This window comes from Pelodiscus sinensis, chromosome 1 (genome assembly GCF_052426305.1).
Source record: "Pelodiscus sinensis isolate ZL-2025 chromosome 1, ASM5242630v1, whole genome shotgun sequence".
Lineage (NCBI taxonomy): Eukaryota > Metazoa > Chordata > Testudines > Trionychidae > Pelodiscus > Pelodiscus sinensis.
This window is the reverse complement of record NC_143052.1, coordinates 348,899,215-348,919,870: the sequence shown is the minus strand read 5'-3', so window position 1 is coordinate 348,919,870 and position 20,656 is coordinate 348,899,215. Positions and strand designations below refer to the sequence as shown.

General features: G+C 47.1%; 1 protein-coding gene across 5 annotated transcripts in view; it reads right to left on the bottom strand.

The window, feature by feature from the left end:
• STIM1 (stromal interaction molecule 1) overlaps positions 1-20,656 on the bottom strand; it is a 190,090-nt gene that overhangs the window by 59,529 nt on the left and 109,905 nt on the right. For all 5 annotated transcript variants that reach the window (XM_075919691.2, XM_075919690.2, XM_089775820.1 and 2 more), the window contains 2 exons: positions 16,957-17,068; positions 12,482-12,597 (listed from right to left, as the gene is read on the bottom strand). In XM_075919691.2, coding sequence (XP_075775806.2) covers positions 12,482-12,597; positions 16,957-17,068 — 228 coding nt within the window. The remainder of the gene's footprint in view (positions 1-12,481; positions 12,598-16,956; positions 17,069-20,656) is intronic.

Sequence of the window (20,656 nt, the reverse complement as noted above, 5' to 3'; positions counted from 1 at the left end):
GGGTGCAGGGACACCTGGAGGCACAGGTAGACATGCTTGACTGAATGAGAGAGGCTGGGGTCAGCCAGAGTCTGAATGGGGGAGGCTCCCCAACTCTCTAACAATCCTTCCCACCCAAAAAAGTCTTCCATTCTTCTCCCACCCACACCTAAAACCACTTCAGGTTCACTGCCAGGCAGTTACTTCCCTTTCCCTCAGCTCCTCCATTACCCAACTCCCCCAAGCCTTTATACTGCTTCTGGGGGACCCGGGAAATACGTTCTGCATTATAGCTTAAATGGATGAATACTCCAAGTTTTGTATTAATATGCCTTACACGCAATCTATTTGTCAAAAACATTTACTGAATCTTTTGTGTTGTCTCTGCTGTTACAGGCACACTTGCAAACAGGTATTTTGAAATAAGCTACCAAAAAATCACTAAAACAAGTGTGATTACAGTCTGTTATTGTGGTAAGTAAAATACACAGCATTTGAAAAAAACTCTGCTCAGATTTTTAATTTTTGGCATAGAATTCCCCCAGGAGTACAGGTTGGAACAGGCACAGCACGACGAATTTGGACCTGCAAGTGCATGTTCAAGAGCCTGGCTCACTCCTGCTACACTTCAGTAACTTTCTGAAATTGGCTTCAATATTCACAGAGGGATGAAGCTGAATCACATCCCGGCACTCTGAGCAACTTGGCTGCATTCATCAGCAGGAAGTTCGGGGTTAATTAGCTCTATGTTCTAGGGATGTTAACCTGATGTTACTTTAGTAATTGAGTAGTCGATAAAAATTCTATCGACTACTTAATTACTCGCTAGGGGCAGGCAGCCCCTCTCAGTCCCAGCTCACACTGGGACCAAACCCTGCTGTGGCTCTGCAATTACAAAGGCAGAAGGAGCCAGGCAGCCTGGCCCCCGGATCCTACAGCGTTTTAAATTGCAGAGCCACAATGGGGTTTCGTCCCCAACCCAGCATGGGCAGGGACTGAGTTAGGCTGCCTGCCTGCCTGGCTCCTAAATTTAGTAAGAGCTAGGTGGGCAGGCAGTCCAGCTCAGTCCCTGCTCATGCCAAGTCGGGGACCAACCCCCACTGAGGCGCTGCAATTTAAAACTCTGTAAGAGCCCAGGGTGGGGGGCAAGCTGCCTGGCTTCTACTGACTTTGAAATTGCAGAGTTGCAGTGGGGTTTGGTCCCCGACTCAGCGCGAGCAGGGACGTGCCTGGGACCCCCTGCAGACAGAGGCTGCTGCCAGAGCAGCCTCCCCTGCCCCTCTCCCACTGCTGTCTCTGATAGAGGTGGGAGAGGGAGCGGGGAAGTGAAGACAATGCTAGGGGGAACTGGCTTTTAAGCTGGCTCCCCCAGCACCGGCTCCTGCTCCCCCCCCCCTTGCTGCCTCCAATATAGAGGCAGCAGGGGGAAGGGAATGCGAGTAGCCAACTAATCGACTGCTCTCTTACATCCCTACTGTGTTCTTCATTTGTAATAGAGCCATTATTCTTCTTGCTTTCTTTTGCAACAGCATCACAAATGCTCAGTACATAAACACACTGAAGTAAAGCACAAAGTAATCAGCAGAGACAGGGGCAACCTAGGCTAGTGAGTGGGCTGCATAAGTGGCCTTCCATCCCAGTGGGTGGCAAGGCTGTTGTAACATGACAGTCTCCCAGGAGGGGGTAGTTTTGCTAACTGCACTCGCTGTGATGAAGTGGGGATTGCATCCACCTTGTTCACTTGTTATGTTGCATGTGATTTCTACTGTCCTGTACTGTTCTATAGTAAGTCTATAGGAGTGCGCCTCAGTTTCCCTGGGCACTGCACCAGTGCCTGGATGAGGTGGGAGTTTTGGGTGTGACTCTCACTGCGGGGAAGCCGCCCTAGTCTGCCCCAGCCCAGCACATACATAATGGCCAAGGCTCTCTTGTAACCTGAGCCTAGGTGGGGGATGGGATCAGGTTACACCCTTTTGCAGGGTGAGGCTGGATAAAGGAGGAGGAGGGGTTGCCTGCAGGGCTGGGTCCGGTCACTGAGTGCCTGAGTTAGTTTTTAGGATGCAGGGGCGGGGCCCGGACTCTGGGCCCCCCTCACCCTAAGATGGATTGTATTTACTGCTCCTGGTTCCTGTGCGAATAAGTCTGTTCTAACCTGTATCCCTGTGAACTAATAAACCTTCTGTTCTACCTGTTGGCTGAGAGTCACATCTGGCTTCGGATGGGGGTGCAGGGCCTGGGGACTGCCCACCCCTGTGGTGACACTTGTGTACCAAGCATTTACCAACTGAACCATAGCAGTGCTTTGACTGGCTACAGAGGGGGCGTGCAGCTCTCACGCACCTTGGTGTCATTTCAGTGATACTGGTAGGAAAAAAACTGACAGACAAAAACCTGCAGAATCTGGCAACCTTGTGCGTGGGCAACGGTAAACAAACACGCAGAACCCCAATGGGCTGCATGCAGCCCTCAAGCCGCAGGTTGCCCACCGCTGAATCAGAGGGTTTCAACTACACACTAGACCAGCAGTTCCCAACCTTTTCCAGATGGGGACCCATTTTGACAATTCAGGAAGAGTTGGTGACCCAGGGCAATACAAAAATGTGTGAATGGCTCCTTAAGAGCCACCTGGGGAGACACCTGGGGACCCTTTTTGAAATGTAATGGTGACCCATAGGTTGGGAAACCCTGCACTAGACAAAGTCTGGCTCTGTTTCAAAACTGACAAACTATAGATGAGGTTAACCCATTCTCCATAAAAACCCAAGCTATAGAAATCATCTCTTACAAATAAAAAAGGACTGGGGCATTTCTAACAGCAATTTTAGAGAGACTTGTATAAGAAGTAACAACAAAAAAATAAGGACATGTGCACTGAATGCTAGACTGGCTGCTTAATTCAGAAGTGATTTAGTGCAGCAGAGAAACACACAACTCACAGGAAGAGCCCTGCACGGATACAAAAATGTGTATCCGCATCCGAGCCACAATAATCCGCAAAAAATAGCTGCAGATACCCACGGATTCATCACCATGCAGCAGTGACACAGGACTCTGACAAACCCCCAAACACTGTCCACTTCTACCCAGAGACCTGCTTCCCTTCCCTTCCCTTCCATATCTCTTCACCATTCTGGGTAGCAAGCTTACAATCCTGGGTCCATATGTGTACTGGGCCCGCGTGTGGAGTTTACCTCCTCTGTCCAAGCTAGCTGGGAACTACGACTCCCAGAATGCCCAACAGGCTATCCCCTCTGCTGCATGACAGAGCGCTAAAAAGAGAATACCTGTGGATTTGCAGGGCTCTACTCACAGGAACATAGGAACTGCTACACCAGACCAGTTCAGGTGGTGCAGTATCCTCAAAATTAGTCCAAGGCAGGCTTCCCTAATGTAGACGTGCTATCTCGATTGAGAGCCCCAGGAAGCACTGGGGAGGAATAACTTAGAATGGCCCTGGTGAGGGGCTATTTTGAAATAGCAGCAGTGGAGCGTCTACACACGCCTTAGTTTGGAATAGACATTATTCCTCGTAGAATGAGGTTTACAGATTGCGGAATAAGCCGTCCGTTATTTTGAAATAATGGAATGGCTGTGTAGATGCTCGCATTGTTATTTCAAAATAACGCTAGTTATCTCAAAATAATGGTGCAGTCTAGACTCACCCCTACTGTCTAATCTAAACCTCCCTTGGTGCAATTTAAGCCCACTGCTTCTTGTCCTATCCTCAGAGGATAAGGAAGAATATTTTTCACCTTCCTTCTTGTAAATAGACACTGAAAATACTGACACCCCTATTAATCAAAAACCCGAACAACTGAAGCCCCCCACCTTCAACCAAGCAAAAACACTACCACAAATCTCAGAAACAAATCAAACATTTAAAAAAAGGGGGGGGGGACTGGGGCTCCTGCTCACTATGCTCACCAACTCCCCTCTCTCTCAAGAGAGAGAAAATGTAAATTAGTATTTTTTTAAAAGAATCCCAATCAGAGTTTTACCCCAGAAAAGATGTGTGAGAATCCATAAAGTCCATTAGGGACTCTGCTACTTCTGTGGAAGATACAGGGTTATTACCATATTGGGTGGCAGTATAAAACCTGAAGAGAGACTGATATTATGAGTGCATGTAACAGGAGCAACCCAATTCATCTTCTCTCTGCGACCCAACATTCTAGATACATACCTCTACCATGACCTCTCTTATTCATTTCCTCCACAGGCTAAAATTATAACATACCAACCCGTGCATGTGAGAATAGGGCATCATAACACAGACCTTACTATTTTACCTCTCCCTTGGTTACTGTTACTTTCATAGTTACTGTTTCTGCAAAGGCACTTCAAGTTGCAGTTGCTGTCATGAACTCTGACAGAATAATATAATAAAGCTAATGGATCTGTAAGCTAAGGAGTCATTTATAGGATTATCAATGGGGCTCAGCTCAGCACTGCTGTTCAGTGTAGGTGCAGGTAATCTAAACACTACTCACTTGAGTGTAAATATTTAAAGTGGACGGCACATCTGGGAGCGATAATTTGTTATTTGGTTAATAAATTGTATTGCTTTAGGCAAATAATTGCCCACTAGCCATCAAACTACTTGTCATATATACTTTAATTATTACAGGAAAAGATAGGTGCGTTGAAATTTATATCAAAGGAAATCTAGATTTGGTCCAGCCCCAGATAGACAACACTAATGGAATAAAAAACAGTCATCCTGTGGCACCTAAGAGAGACTAACAAATTGTGTGTGTGTGTGTGTGTGTGTGTGTGTAGATACACAAACACACACACTCTCTCACTCATGGGCTTTCGTGGGCAAAATGAAGAAGTGAGGTGTGTGTGTGTGAAGCGGGTTGGTTGGTTGGTCTATATGGTGCCAGAAAGACTCGTTTTCAAAGTCACAGACTAACATGGCGACCCCGCAAACTCGCAGACTTATGGAATAAATATTTAATATAAAGAAAAAATATCAGGCCGCTCTGAAACTAACAAACATTCTGGCGTGCAATATTCTGTTTAAAAACCTGCCCTTTTATGGATACGCTGCTATTTTCACTGGCACAGGCAATTGCCTTTCTGTTCAGCCAGTTATTCAATTTAGGCTTGATTTGGAATGGTGATGGCCACCTTCTGGGAATTATTCATCCCCTAGGAGAGTCCCTGGGTGCTGAGAGCAGCAACAGAACAACAGACCACTGTCATCCTGGTGCACAGCCATCTAAAGTGCTGCATCTCCATTAATAATCTGCTGTAAAAGGAAACAAGTCCCAGTAACAGAACGTTATCACGAGGTCTCGGGCTGTGACCTTTGCCTTGTCCAGTATGTCCCATCTCAGATGCTGTCACTACTGCTGGTCTGGAAGCTGAGCACTCTCAGAAATGACTTCTCTCCTGTGGCATCTGCTCTGCCAGCCCTAGAAGATCACCAAGGTAGCATGAGAATTGGCATGGCAGTGAAGGCGGCTGCGAGGCTTACCTGGCGACCTAGTAGAGCTTACGTATTTTTGAAGCAGTGTGACCTGAATGACCCAAGATCCCAATCTGCCCTAGCAAATGACCCAGAGAAACTTTTATTCAAATAAATATCTTAAGATTTCACAAGCTTTGCACGGTCAGGCTTAATTGTACTTGGATGGGCAACTTCCAAAGAAAACCTAGGGCTGGTGATTCAGTAGGTTGCACTCTTCTCTCAAGTCAGGTCTGACTAGGGATGTTAGCGTGTAGTCATTTACACGATTAATCAACAAGCTTGGGCTTACCCGTTAATCCTAACTACATGCAACTACTGCTGCATCAGAGGCAGCAAGTGGGGGGAGAAGAGGCAGGAGCTGGTGCCCGTCCTGCAGAGCCATCTGCTCTCTCCAGGGGAGGCAGCAGTGCGGGGTGGCAAGTGGGAGCCAGCGCTCGGGGGAAGCCAGCTTAAAAGTCGGCTCCTCCCAAGCAGCAGCTCCCACGGAGCGGCCTGCCTCTCTCCCACCTGCACTGCTGCCTCTGACAGGTACACCACAGGAAGCCCGCTATCAAGCCAGCTGCCCGCAGAAACTGGCTTCTGTGGAGCTGCCTACCCTCACCCCTCCTGCCTCCCACAGAGGCAGCAACTCAGGAGTGGGGGGAGAAGGGAAAGGTGGGAGCTTAAAAGCCAGCTCCACCTGAGCACCAGTTCCCGCAGAGCTGCCTGTGAAAGAGGCAGCAGCACAAAGGGTGAAGGGACAGGCAGTACACAGAGAAAACCGGCTTTCAAGCACTGGCTCCCACTGGCCCCCCTGCATGTAAACATGTAAGTGCTGAAAAATTCAGCAGTTACATGTTTACAAAAATAAACATTTACTAACCTCCCTAGTTCTGACCTATGGCATCGTGCGGTACAACGGGCAAATCATTGTAGGAGACCACCTGCATCCAGTTTAACTGCTTGTGGGGACTGAAAACCTTATGGCTTTTCTCACAAGAGCAAATGTTAATACTGGTGTCCTAGCTAAAATCTTCACTAGGTAGCCCTGAATTCCCAATAGAACTTCACTTACATATGGAAACCTTTACCACCTAGAAAGCCTCTGGATCAGAGACCATATTCAGCAGGCAAGACACTGAGGTCACTAAAGAAAATGAGGTCTTCAGCCACTGTAGTTATCCACCTCAACAGCAGCTGGAGTGACTCCCAAGTGTGAGAAATGTTTTTAGATCCTTAGGGAAGAAAGATGCAGCGTACCAGATAGCTCACGAGGTGATCACAGCTCTCTGACAATGTTCTGTTCCCTTCACAATAACTCGTCAAGAAACAAGGTGAAGTATTTTATAAATTCATCAACAAATTGTCTTCTCTATGTCACATTGGATATGAGACCAAGCAAGCAGATCACACCATACTCTGTTGAGCACTCCAAAAATTATTCTTTCTGGTATAGTATCTGCTTCATACACAGGCTATGAGAACCTGCAGCCAAACTGATCCTTAAACCAACTGCATCCTCTTCCTCATTTTTCAACACTTCAATTAAATACAGACCATGCTTCTGCAACAGGGACAATGGGGATGTTATGATTAACAGACATGTTGTATCATATATAGTCACTGTATACAAACAGAGTTAAATTGTAGAATTACAGAGGTATAAGACTGATCAGTAATTCGAAGTGATAATTATGTACTAGGCTGAGATCTATATGATTTTAGCTTAGCCACACTAGGACAAATGCTTAAGAAATGCTTGATACAAGTAAGTGCCCAAAGAATGACTAGGTCACAAGATTATGGGAAAAGATGCACCAATGGGTGATACTGTGGAAAACGAACAGTACATTTTTCCTTATAAGATAAGATGCTTGCTGCAGGAAAGCCTGGTGATTTGCGGAATCGCTATTCACAGTTCCAGATATTCATGGGGGTCTCCTGGCCTGGCCTGGAGGGTGAGGTGGTGGCAGCTGAGAGCCACGGTGAGTTCCCTGTGGCTTCTGGCCCCACAGTGATTTCAGGAGCTGCAGCTCCCAGTACTTGCACATTTTGCCATTTGGGGTGGTGCCAGAAACTCATCCACTGTGAATGGCGAGGGTTTCCCGTAATCACATTTTTCTAACATGCCCTAACCCAGGGCTGAGCAAAAGATGATCTGCAGGCCGGATCCAGCCTGCGAGAGACTTAGTTGGCTCCCTGCCTATCCTGCCCCCACTCGGCACTCAGTGAAGCCAGCTGCAGGACCATGTGTGTGTTTCTGAACTCTTGAGAGCCTGGAGAGAGGGGAGACAGGCTCCTCATGCTGCCCCCGCTCCCAGTAGCTCCCACTGGCTAGTTTCTCCAGTGGAGCAGAATCCATGGTGCTGTGCTATAACATTACTCAGTTCACTTTAAATAAAAGGCTACACATACAGCATGTCGAGTTCAGTCGTCATAAAATCCCAAGGATCTGCCAGTGGCAACCATGCAGGACAAGCCACAGGTGACCAGGTGTTTGCTGGAGCCTCTGATTTCATCGTTTCATTAGAATCACAGGGTTAGAAAGAACCAGCAGGGTCAGCTAGTCTAACCCCCTGCCAAGATGCAGCATCTGGTGTGTCAAACCATTCAAGACAGCTGGCTACCTGGCCTTCTTTTGAAAATCTCCAGAGAAGAAAATCCCACTACCTCCCAAGGCCTGTTCCTTTGTCCTACTGTTCTCACAGTTAGGAAGTTTTCCCTCAGATTTATTCTAAATCTGCTCTGCTGTAGTGTGAACCCATTGCCTCTTGCCCCATTCTCAGGAGAAAGAGAGAACCTTCCTCCATTGTTTATGGCAACCTTTCAAAAAGACTGCTATCATGTCCCCCCTATAATCGCCTCTTTCCCAAAGTAAATGTACCCCGTCCCTTCGGCCTTTGCTCAGAGGGCTACATTCCATCCCTTGGATCATCTTTGTCACTCACCTCTGGATCCTTTCCAGTTTATCTACACCCTTGGCATAGACTGGTGACCAAAACTGGATACAGTACCCCAGGGGAGGCCTAACCAGAGCCAAGCAGAGCAGTACAATCACCTCTCGTGACTTAGGGCTTGTCTGCACTACTGCTTAAGTTAATGTAACTTATGTCACTACAGGATGTGAAAAAGTTCCCCTCCCTTCAAAGCCATGCAAGTTACGTCGAAGTAAAGTGGCATCCACGCTGCTATGTCGATGGCAGAGGCTCTCCCACCAGCATAGCTTCTGTCTCTCATTGAGGTGCTGTAACCGTGCCAATGGGAGAGCACTCTCCTTTCAGCACAGCACACCAGCTGACGTGCTACAGAGGCACAGGCGCATCAGGGCAGACTAGCCCTAAGAAAAACTTCTGGCATCCAAGACTGGAAAAGTCCAGCCCAGTATGTTCTGCCTTAATGAGCAAACACTGTACCATCCTGGTTGAAATCCCCACTCCACGACCGTGGCATTATCTACTATTTTGATGGATTTGGCCTTCTGGGACATCAAGCTTTTCTAATCCAGACTGTAGCTTTTCCAGTCCTCCTAAATTCTGGCATGGTCCCAAGCAACTACAATGTCGAGAATGTCTTCAGTGAGTGTTTCCCTTCTCCTTCCTGCCACATAGAAGCAAACACTAGTTTTTCGTCATCCAAAAGAATGAAAGTGAGGCTGCCAAAGCACGCCAGCCTGAACAAAGAGGTGGGTTTTGCATGGAGCCCAGAATGGGGTCAGATTACTCATCCTTCATTCTTCTGGCAGCAAGTTCCATCAGCTTGTTCCAACTCCTGGGCGAGAGCTGCCTCCTGCGCCCACGAGCCTCGTCCTATTGGTTAGCAGTTTCACACAGCCAGGGGGATGTAGCTGTCCAGGGAGGCCACATTTTTCTGACCGACTCAAAGGAAACTTGGCGCATAATAGCAATTCATCTGAATTCACTAAATCTAGCTGCGGGTAAACCCCACTTCACAATTGTAGTGACCAAGCACTTCCTGAAACATAGCTAGTCATGGATGTCTGTTCAAACCCTGCCACTTTGCAATTCTTCGGGGATCGATTCCAGATAACCAGTGCCCTATAGAAAATCAACCTGGAACAGTCCATTAGTTAACCAGGTTTTATCCGTTATATCAGCTGTTAATCATTTCCCAGGTATTGCATCCATCCATTCCGCTTGTGACAAACCCACACCATAAGTTCTGTACAGAGACATGCTGACCTCAGGCTGTTCAAATACTGCAATCATCGCATTCAGTGATGTTTGTACAGCAGTCTGAGCGACAAAAGGGCTCAGCATTATAATGCTAGTATGGCTGCTGTAGCAGAATGGAGTATCACAAATGAGGTAATGCTAATGGTTGCATTAACAGAGAAGAATAATGTACCAATCACTTTGTGTGATGGAAGGTGTTTTTAAGTGCATTCTCATAACACTCAAATGTTGTCAGTTATCTCCAATTCAGAGACAGGGAAAGAGAGACAGAGATTAACATGTTCAAGCACAGATCTTAAATTCTTGTCTCTTGTCTCTGGAAATTCAACTGGTGGACTCCCTGTGTCCAGTCCTCTGCTCTAACCATTAGTCTGCAAAGCATTGACTACTCTCAAACATTTCAACCTTAGGATATAAACTCAGTAGAAATAAAGAAAGCAGAATTTACTCAAAATACGAATTTTTAGATTTTGGGAGCAGAACTCGCTATTCTGCTAATTGTACAAGAGAGACATATCAGCTCAAATTATCTGTTTGAACTGGTCAGTTTAAACCTCCTCCAGCAGGGAAACATGGTCACTTTAGGTAGCAAACCTCAAGTTAGCCGATTTCTGGGCAGGCAGGGCTTGCATTATGGCAGGGGTGTGGAACCTAAAGCATCTGCCCCCTGGCTTTCCTGAATCTAGCCCCCAAGACTTAGGACTCCCCTCATAGCACTGGGGAGTCCGCGCTGGCGTGCCAGCCCTCCGCCATTCCTTCACAGCTCTGTAGCACACACTGGCTCCCCCCCTTCCCCCGCGGCTCTGCTGCGTGAGGGGAATGTGGGAACTGTCTCCTCCTCCTCAGTTCGGGTGGCCATGTCAATGAGGTCTGGTTAGTTTTTTTTTTTTCTTTTTGCACTTGTGTGGCCCTTGACTGATTTTTCTGTGGGTCAGTGGCCCCGACCCAAAAAAGATTCCCCACCCCTGTACTACGGCAACTCTCACTGAAGACCTGTCACAGACGGATTGAAAAGAGAAGGCTGGCTGCATTGGTAGAGCCCTGCCTACCTGCAGATAGTGAAGCCGATAGCTGTGAACGGCTCTCCTTCCCTTTCTGGCAGGGATGCCAGGCTGCAGATGGGGAGCACGGGTGCCAGTTGCAGGCCCCTGCATGCAGGGAAAGAACGCAACAAGCTCTGTCCTAAACCTTCCTGCAGGAGGGCCTAAGTGTGGGCCCTGCTCAGGCCCCCTACCACTCTGCCTGGTGAGCACTGACTTGTGGAACCCCAAGTCCCCGCTGCCCCTTACTCCTAGTCCCTGCTTTCACGCTGCCTGCCTCTTTCCTGCCCCCTTCTCATTCATTATGCTACCTCCCCCACTGCCAACGGTTTGCTGTGCGGATGCAAGTACAATCCAGATCACGGATTGCAGATCGGATGATGAGTTGAGCCTGACGGATGCAGATTCCCCACTTTTGTATCTGAGCAGGGCTCTACACATTAGCACTCTGATGTTATCGTTTGGTCTCAGAGTGAGGCTTTACCTCATGCCAAGAGGGCCAAGGGTCATGGACCCCACAAAGAGAGGGCAGAGACAAAGCTTACACTGGGAAGTAAGACTGGACCATCAAGCTCTAACGTCTCACCGGAACGTACAAAAGGGTACATGAGGAAGACAACCAGCATGTAATGGGTTAAAAAGAAACAGGGCTAATGTAAGCAGCACAGAGCAATAGATAGGTATGTAATGAAAGGGAGAAGACGAACAAATAAAAAAGAAACACTCTTATTTTGGGTTTGTACAGCGCCATGCAAAATGGAATCTAGTCACCATGGGGTCTCCTTTAGGGATATGTCTATAGGGCAACTAAACACCCATGGTTCGCCTGTGCCAGCTACATGTTCAGGTCCAGGCTAGAGCCTGAGCTCTGGGACTCCACAAGTGGGTGGGTGGTGGTCCCGGAACGCAGGGTCCAACCCAAAGCCTGAACATTTCTGCAATTCTACAGCCCCATAGCCTGAGCCCCTGGAGCCCAAGTCAGCCACCACAGGCCAGCGGAAGCATTGAATTGCAGGGCAGATGTACTACAGTGCTACCCAGAAGTAAATAAAATAAATAGTGAGAAAGGGAAAATAAATACAAAAAGGAAAACAAAATGGAAGAAAGGTGAAGAGGAAGATTTAACAAGTACAATGCACATCAACCAGATTTGCTCTACACGTATTCATTCAAAATGACTGCAAAACAGCCACCATGGCTGAGGTTTGGAATACAGGTCCAGATCCCCACACACCAATAGTTGGTATCGCTTCACAAGAACTCAGTTCCTAGGTTTCATTTAGTCTAAAATGTCTTCTCAACTAGTCTGCACTGCTGTTGGCCTCATCCAGAATCAGGCTGCTTTGCCGACCCCCGCCCCATGACAACACAATCACTCATGCAAGGATACGTGGCAGCTCCATTCCAAAACAGAGAAAATAAGAGATTTACCCAGAGATGCAGCTCTCAGATGCAGACCTGAGAATTCTGCAATGTGATCTCAACTCCTGTTGCACTGAATAAGAGGTGCTGCCCAGAGAGACTGCAGGTCCAGCATCCATGGCTTCATTTCCATTACAGCCAGTGTCCAATTTGATCAACATGCAGGATCGCATACTGGGACCTGGAGTCTTCAGGGCCATACCTCCACAGCTAATATGCTGGCAGCTCGATTCTGCTTCCATTTCAATCAAGCTATAAGCAAGTTACCTAAGTGACTTTTGGTAGAGAACAGTTTGTTTTCAGCTATACTAGGTTCATCCTGGATGCTGTCTCTGGCATGAGCAGATTCCTTCCACCCTTCTCTAATGAGCCAGCTCTGCAGCATTACTCACAGAGAGGAGGTCCGAACAACACGGTGTCCAGGGCTTTCAGCTGCAGCTTCTGCCTGTGGCTCCGATCAGTCATTTTCAGCACAGTTCCCATCATGGTGGCATTGTTTATCGCTAACCTTCAGGACAGAAAGAGCAAACTGTCACATTTCAATCTGGAAATGACAATGGCAGAAGAATACGTGATCCCGAGCTCAAGGAGGAGAAATGCAACAAACAGGACCAAGGCACTGTCCTCTCCGGTACCAAGGCAACTGGAAGACCCTTAGAGAACTCAAAATTCAGCCTTTGAAGAAGGCCGGATACTGAAAAACAGCTTCCTTGACAATCAGGTGGGCATTAGCACAAGAGTCAGTAAGAGACAAATACCATTTTCTTTCAGTTCACACAAACAACTTCTTCCTTATATATACACCCGTACTTCTGTAACTTCCACTCCAATTCACCTGATGAAGTGAGTTTCACACACAAAAGCTTATGCCTTACTAAATCTGTTAATCTCTAAGGGTGTGTCTAGACTACAGGGTTTTGTCGACAAACGTGGACTTTTGTCGACAAAACTATACCTGCATCTACACGGTCGCTGAGTTCTGTCGACATAACATTGACAGAACTCGGCAGTTTTGTCAATGGCTGTAAACCTCATTCTACGAGGAATAATGCCTTTTGTCGACAGAGTTCTGTCGACAGAAGGCGTTATTGCATCTACACTGGCCTTTGCTTTGTCGACAGAACTGGATGTAGTCTAGATGCTCTTTGTCAACAGAAGCTTTGTCGACAGTATCTGTCAACAAAACTTCTGTCGACAAAAGCCGGTAGTCTAGACGTACCCTAAAGAGCCACAGGACTCCTCATTGTTTCTGGAACTCAAAGGAATTTTTCCCTCAGCTCCACCCACATCTGTTTGACCACATTATCGATCAGATCCACCAGCTGCTCCCTCAGATCCATACAGATGGCAACTGGCACCTTATCCTTTGCACAGCCAACACAGGAGAGATCTCCCAGATGGGAGAAAGCTGATCAGGTCAGCACAACTTGGCTCTGGAGTAAAACAAGCATTGCTGCAGAAGCATTATTACCATTTACAACACCCTCTCCCCACCCTGCCTACAAGCCCCTTGTTAGCAAGAATAATCTTGGACCTTTCAGTCTGCTAGCCCCACTCCTAATTCAGCAGCAAGTGTTTCTGCTGAGCAGCGTGAGATCCCTCAGCTCTTATTATTTGTATTACTAGAGTATCTAAGGGCCCCACCCAAAACCAGGGCGTAGGAACTTAATGAATGGCAATACTGGGTTAGACAAATGGTCCATGTAACCAAGCATCCTGTCTGCTGACAGCGGCCAATGCTTCAGGGGGAATGAACAGAACAGGTAAAAGAGTGACTCATCCCCTGCTGTTCTCTCCGTTTCTCGCGAACAAGGGCACAGGACAGTGGTTCCCAAACTTTTTAACATCACACCCCCTTTTTGATTTTTGGAAACCATCCCGTCCCGTCCCCCCATAGCAGCAAAACTTGCTGAATAACAAGAACCACAACAACAAAAAAAGGAACTGACTAGGAACAAAATACAAAAATAGCAGCAAAACTTAGGGGGAGGGGGAGGGGGAGGGGGAGGGGGATGGTCTGGGTCACCTCTCCCCCCCCCCCCCCCCCCCCGGAATTTCTTCACACACCCCCAGTTTGGGAAGAGTATGAGGAAGCATCCCTGACCACCTCAGCTAATTACCCCGATGGGCCTATCCTGCATGAACTAATCTAGATCTTTCTGGAACACAGTTATGGTTTTGGCCTTCACAACATCCCCAGGCAATGCATTGCACAGACTGACTGTGCATTGTGTGAAGGAGTTCTTCCTTTTGTTTGTTTTAAACCTGCTGCCTATTCAAGTCATTTGATGACGCCTTGTTTTTAAGTTAAGGACTAAACAACAGCGCCTGATACTTTTTCTCCACACAAATCAAGATGTTGTAGGCCTCTCCCATTCCCTCCTTAGGCGTCTCTTTTCCAAGCTGAAAAGTCCCAGAGTCTGTCATCTCTCCTCATATGGACGCTGTTCCATATCCCTGATCATTGTTGTTGCCCTTTTCCAGTTCTAATGAGTCTTTTTTGAGATAGTGGTGGTTAGAACTGCATGCAGTATTCAAGGTGCTGGCACACCAGGGATTTATATGGTGGAATTACAATATTTGCTCTCTTATCTCTCTCCCAATGTTCCTAATATTCTGTTAATGTTTTTGACTGCTGCTGCACACAGACTGGATGTTTCAGAGAACTATTCACAATGCCTCCAAGATCTCTTTCTTGGGTGGGAATAGCTAATTTAGATCCCATCATGTGTATAGTTTGGTATAGTATGTATAGCAGGGGTGAGGAACATCAGTCTGGGTGTAGCCCTTGGCTTGTCTGGATCTAGCTTCCAAAGCTCAGGGCCCCCCGCATTGGGGAACCCATGCTAGCGCTCCAGCCCTCCCTCCCCACACTGCTGCTCCTGCAGGGGTTGGAGTACACAAAATCTACTAGGCTGGGCCCCGTAGGCAAAGTGTGCGAGGGGAATGTGTGGCATGTCTTTCTCCTTCTCAGCCTGGGGCCGCAGCAAGGGTTTTTTTCCGCTTCTCACTTGTGTACGGCCCCCAACTGATTTTTCTGTGGGCGAGTGGTCCCCGCCCAAAAAGGGTTCCTACCTCTGATGTAGAGTTTGGATGCTTTCCAATGTGCATTGCTTTGCATTTATCAACACTGAATTTTATCCACCATTTTGAACCCTTTGTAATGCTTCACAGTCTGCTTTGGACGTATTTATCTTGAGTAATTTTGTATCATGTACAAGTTTTGCCACCTCCTTGTTTGGCGTCTTTTCCAGATCATTTATTAATATGAGGGGCACCAATATTTACTTCTCTCCATTTGGAAAACTAACGGTTTATTGCTGTCCTTTGCTTCTTATCTTTTAACCAGTTACTGATCCATGAATGGATATTCCCTCTTTTCCTAGGATGCCTAATTTGCTTAAAAGCCTTTGGTGAGGGCAGAATTGTACTAAGCATGGTATATGCACATAAGAGATAGGCCTTCCCCACGGACCTTACCCTCTGCACAGACAAGTCAGATAAAGGGCAACAAAAAGGAAGGCTTATCCACACTTTAAGATGGGGAACTGAGACAAGCAAGATCTAGGTAATTGCCCCAGGTCACAGATGGAGTCTGCAAGGGAGCCAAGAACTGACCCACATCTGATTGGCCAAATTCAGGCTTTAACCAGTAGGTCATTCTTCCCCTATAGTGGAGTCAGGTCCTGTTGGCTGCATTAGAGAGAGATTAAATCTGCTTCAGGGCAGTGTCTCCCGTGGGATAAAGCAAAACCTTTTCCCCGCAGGTTCTTTCCCTCCTGAAACTCCTTCGAGAGCAGTGGTCTCCAATTTCTATATGCCCCAGAACACTTTCTGAATTTAAGGGCAACCCAAGATCTACCCTGCCCCTTCCCTAAAGCTCTGCCCTGCTCACTCCATCCCTCACTTTTAACAGGCTGGGGCAACGGGTTGCAATGCAGGGTGCTGGCTCTGAGAGAGGGGGTCATGGATGGGGCAGGAAGCTGGGTGCAGGAGGGGGTTCAAAGTGCAGAATGTATGGGGGACTGGCTCTGTGAAGAGGCTCAGGGCTGGAGTTTGGGGTGCAGGAAGAGGTTTGGGGAACTAACTCTGAGGGGGGCTCAGGGATGGGTTTTGGGGTAGAGAAGTGGGCATGGGATGCAGACTCTTGGAGGGGGTTCAGGCTGATGGAGAAGGAGGTCTGAGGTGCTGGCTGTGGGCGGGGGCTGGCGGGCAGCCTCCCACCAGGAGGCACTTACCGTTGGAAGCTCCCAGTCAATGGCACAGGGAGAAGATGGCAGGTGCCTGCTTGCCCTGGCCGCACATGTCTCCCACAAGGGAACAATGCACCCTGTGGCCCCAGGTGTGGAAGACACATGGCTCTGAACAACACGGCCCCCTCAGCTCCCATTGGACACAGTTCCCCATTCCCAGCCAATGAGAGCTGTGGGGGTGGGGGCAGCGCTTGCAGGGAGGAGCAGTACATCCAGACTCATGCCCTGCCCTCCTCCTCCAAACACAGGAGTCCGTGGGGCCACGCTGGCCACTCCCAAGAACGGGCCAGCAGCATGGGGCTGGGACAAGGAGGAAGCTTGCCAATCAGGATCCAATGGGAGACTCTCCAGGACTGACCAGTTGATTGTAATCGACAGGTTGGTGACCACTGCAGAGCTTATCACACTCTTTACCTTCTTCAACTCTCATCCTCTCAGTCATCTCTGAGCAGACGGCTGGTACAAACCCAATGCACCCTGTAAGTCCTCAAAATACGGCTTAACTGATATAGGCCTTGTGCTGAGCCTCTCTGTAGCAGGGGAATTTCAACTGTCAAATATGCGCACTCACACACACACACGTATGTAAGCGAGAAGATGCAATCAGCACTAACCTGGGCATGGCGTGGCCACTCAGTTGCAGTTTCCTGAAGGTTTCTTCATACTGTGGCAGTTCTACATAGGTGATTAGCCACTGCACCACCTCATCAACAGTCCAGTTGTACACTGTGAGGGGGGAAAAAAAAATCAATAGCTGAAACATTGTCTTGTGGTCAGCTGGCAGCACCAACAGGTCTGCTATTTTCATCATACCCAACACCCCAGGACAGAAGCTTTACTTGATGCACCCCTCTTCCTGCTTCCTTCTGTACAGTAAAGATAAAAGCAATGGAGGGTTGTCATAAGACCGCTCATGCCTATAGACAGATTAAGCCCAGCTCTCCTGGACCAGAATAGGGGAGCACACTCTAGCTAATATCAGAGGGCTTGGCTACACCTGAGCTACAAAGGGCTGCTAGTCAGCAGGAGAAAGGACTGAGTCAGGCTGAGCCTGGAGAGGGAAAGCCACACTAGAGTGGAGCTAGTACATGGGGTGGGTCCCTGGAGCAAGAGGCCAGGGGCTCAGGGAAGCAGCCCCGTGGCTGAGGCTAGAAAGTTACCATGAGCTAGAGTGCCAGAGACTCAGAAGAGGGAGGGGGGCTGAAACCTGGTGTCAAGGATAGAGTGAAGTCCGTTTTCTATTTGTTTGATAACCTCTGCTAAAGAAATAAACCTCCTTGACTGAAACTGGAGGAGGCGGCGCATCTTTGGTGTCAGGGAGAAGTGAGCTTAGTGACAAGAGTTTAAGGCAACAGCTAAAAGCTATATAAGGAGTGCTGGGATGCACCAGACAAGTCTATCTTCCTCCACCCCTGGAAACCTAGAGCAAATCTGGCAGCATTGCACACACACAAGTCCCCTTAAGTAACTAGATAGAGACCTACAAAATGTCACATAAGAAATAATTCTACACTGACCAGTGGAAATTGGCTAGGTGACCTTTTTCAGCCTGTAACATCTTTGGTTGGGTGATGATCTTTCATCGTCTCTCCTGAATATAGGACAAGTCTGCTGCAGAAAATTTAGGATAAACAGGTCCCAGGAGACAGTGTCTAAAGATGGTCACCTTTCCCAACAGCTGTCTAAGGCAATAAACCTTATGGGGGGGATTGATTTTACGCCACAATTACAGCACATGGGTAGAGGATGATGACAGTATCAGATATACCAAGAGTGTGAAACAGCTCTTGGCAAAGATCATGTCCAATTTCCTCACTATGTGCATTATAGCACAACCCTACCGCCTAGGCAGCCAGGCCTGTAGCTTTATCTTAGCAACTGGAAGGTGAGAGGCTCTCAAGAGATGCGATACAGAGCTCTCAGGAGACAGATTTAAAATGGGCCGCCAAAGTGATTTGTTGAAAGAAAACGCTGGCACTTCTATAGTACGTTCTTCACCTCCTTCACATGCTTTGGTAGGTTTCTGGAAGGAATAACTTGGGTCCCAACTTTAAAAACCGTGTTGACAATTTTTAGGCACATTCATTTTGAAGGAGTTTAACTTGGGACACAGCTTGATATCAAAAGATTCCAAAACAAATGGAGAGTGGAACATTCTGGCCTACGACATGAGTTGTGTGCATTGCTTTTAATCTTGATTGTATTAAAGCAGAAAGAAGTCAAGCAGCAACACGACCATTAACCAGGCGTGAGTGGAGTTTTCGCTTTACTCTAATATGCCAGTGCAGCCTGCATACAGCATCTGCCTGCTTCATGAAGTGGCATTTAGATAAAACTCAAATAATTCAAACAGGGCCTCTATTTGATGTCGTCACTGATTTAATTGGTTATGACTCTTGTACATTCCGCTTATTGTACATTCTACTAGCCAAGACTTCAAAAGTGACCTCTCACACACACTGTGGTTTTAGCTCTCGTAGCTAGCTACCACAGCCTAATTCACCTCGGGTCTAAAATGGATCTATCACATTGAAGTCAATAGAGTTGGGCTCACTGATGCCAGCGGTAATTTATCCTCCAGCTCCCTAACTTTGAATGGGTAAGTAAGAATGTAAGACCATCTTCCACACCCCTCAGAGGAGAGGAATACTTCCAGCAGGACAGAGGGCCTGACAGAGTGAGAACGCCCTTGTTGACAGAGGCAAGTGTCCGATATAGGCAGCCAGAGGGAAGGGATATAATTTTAATGCAATCCCACGGGATTGTCAGTACAGAGAGATACAAAGCAATACAAACTAAGACAGCAAACCCAACTAGTTTAAGAAATTTCTCTATGGCATTAATATAAATGATATTTGACATGATGGAAGCCAGATTGTGGGCCACAAAACATTTCCTTTACATCTGGCAATTATCAAGCATGAACACACCCAAAGAAATTAGAAATTAAAACCGGATCTTCAGTCACTGGTGTTAAATACCAACACCTTCTAATCTCTCTCAATGAGCGCCAATGCCCATTTAAAACCTCCGCTTAAAAAAAAAAAATCAAGACAAAATTGAATGATGATTTGGATGAAAAGAGGCAAGTAAAAAAACTACTTCAATTTACAGCCTTCTTCTCTGCACCTCCTGCCTACGAGGAGAGGAACTGCAGCCTCCAACAGAAGAAAACTGCTAAAAATATGAAACTAAACTTGACCCTGACAGACAGTCTGAACAGAGATCAGAAGTGGCTAGCTCACTACAAAAAGTAATTTTCCACCTCTTGGCATTCTCACCTTCTCATCAACTGTTGGGAGTGGGCCACATCCACCCTAATTGAACTGTCTCGTTAATACAGGTTTTTACATCGTAATGTAACACTCCCATCTTTGCATGCATAAATATCCCTGCCAAACTGAAGTTTCCACTTCATGCATTTGACGGAGTGGGCTCCAGCGCATGAAAGCTTACAGTCAAATAAATGTGTTAGTCTTTAAGGTGCCACAGGACTCCTTGTTTTTGCTAAGAATACTAAATCATAATGCTTACAGTAGAAAGCAGATCCCCACTTGGGCACATACCCAACTGAATTCTTATTGCTTCCAATTCTGTTCTATTTGCCAGAGAGCCTGGAAAATACCTGCCTAACTGGTAATGCTACCCACAGCCATCTGGACCTTTTTTACTTAATTGAAGGCAGTGTCCCTCTGATGGTTGCTACACTGCCAGCTCTGCTCTCTTAGGGAGACATTTTCAGTTGATCATCTGCTTAGAACAGTGGCCGCTGGGTACGTTTCCATGAATTCAAACCCTGGTTTCCTCTGAAGCTGCCTGCTTTACTCTTTCCTTTTAACTAAGACGTGCCCATCTTGTCTTTGTTTTCTTAGAGGAACTAAGCAATAGCCCTGAGTGAACGTCGCTATGGAAGAGTGAACTGTAGTCTATTTTACCTGAATTTCATAGCTAACAGCTGGAGAATCTTTATTTCTAGTGACAATGTAAAAAGCAAAAAAGAACAGTCTGATTTTTAGACCTCAGAGATGGTCTAACTGCAGAGATGGCAGTTAGAAAAATAACTTCATCCATAAACCGAACCAATCTGTTCTGGGTGTCAGGTCAACAAGAGATTCCCACCATGCCATTTCAAAGCTCTCTCTCAGGTGAGAACTGCAGCAAGAAAGCACAGCTTCCTTTGTGGGCCTGATTCTACCAGTCTTCCACAACAGATGTACTAAATTCAAAAGACATTCAGGCTCAGAGGGATTAGCCTCTGTATGGGAAGAAAGAATAACCTTGGAAACAAATCATTTCATATTTCATTAACAAAAT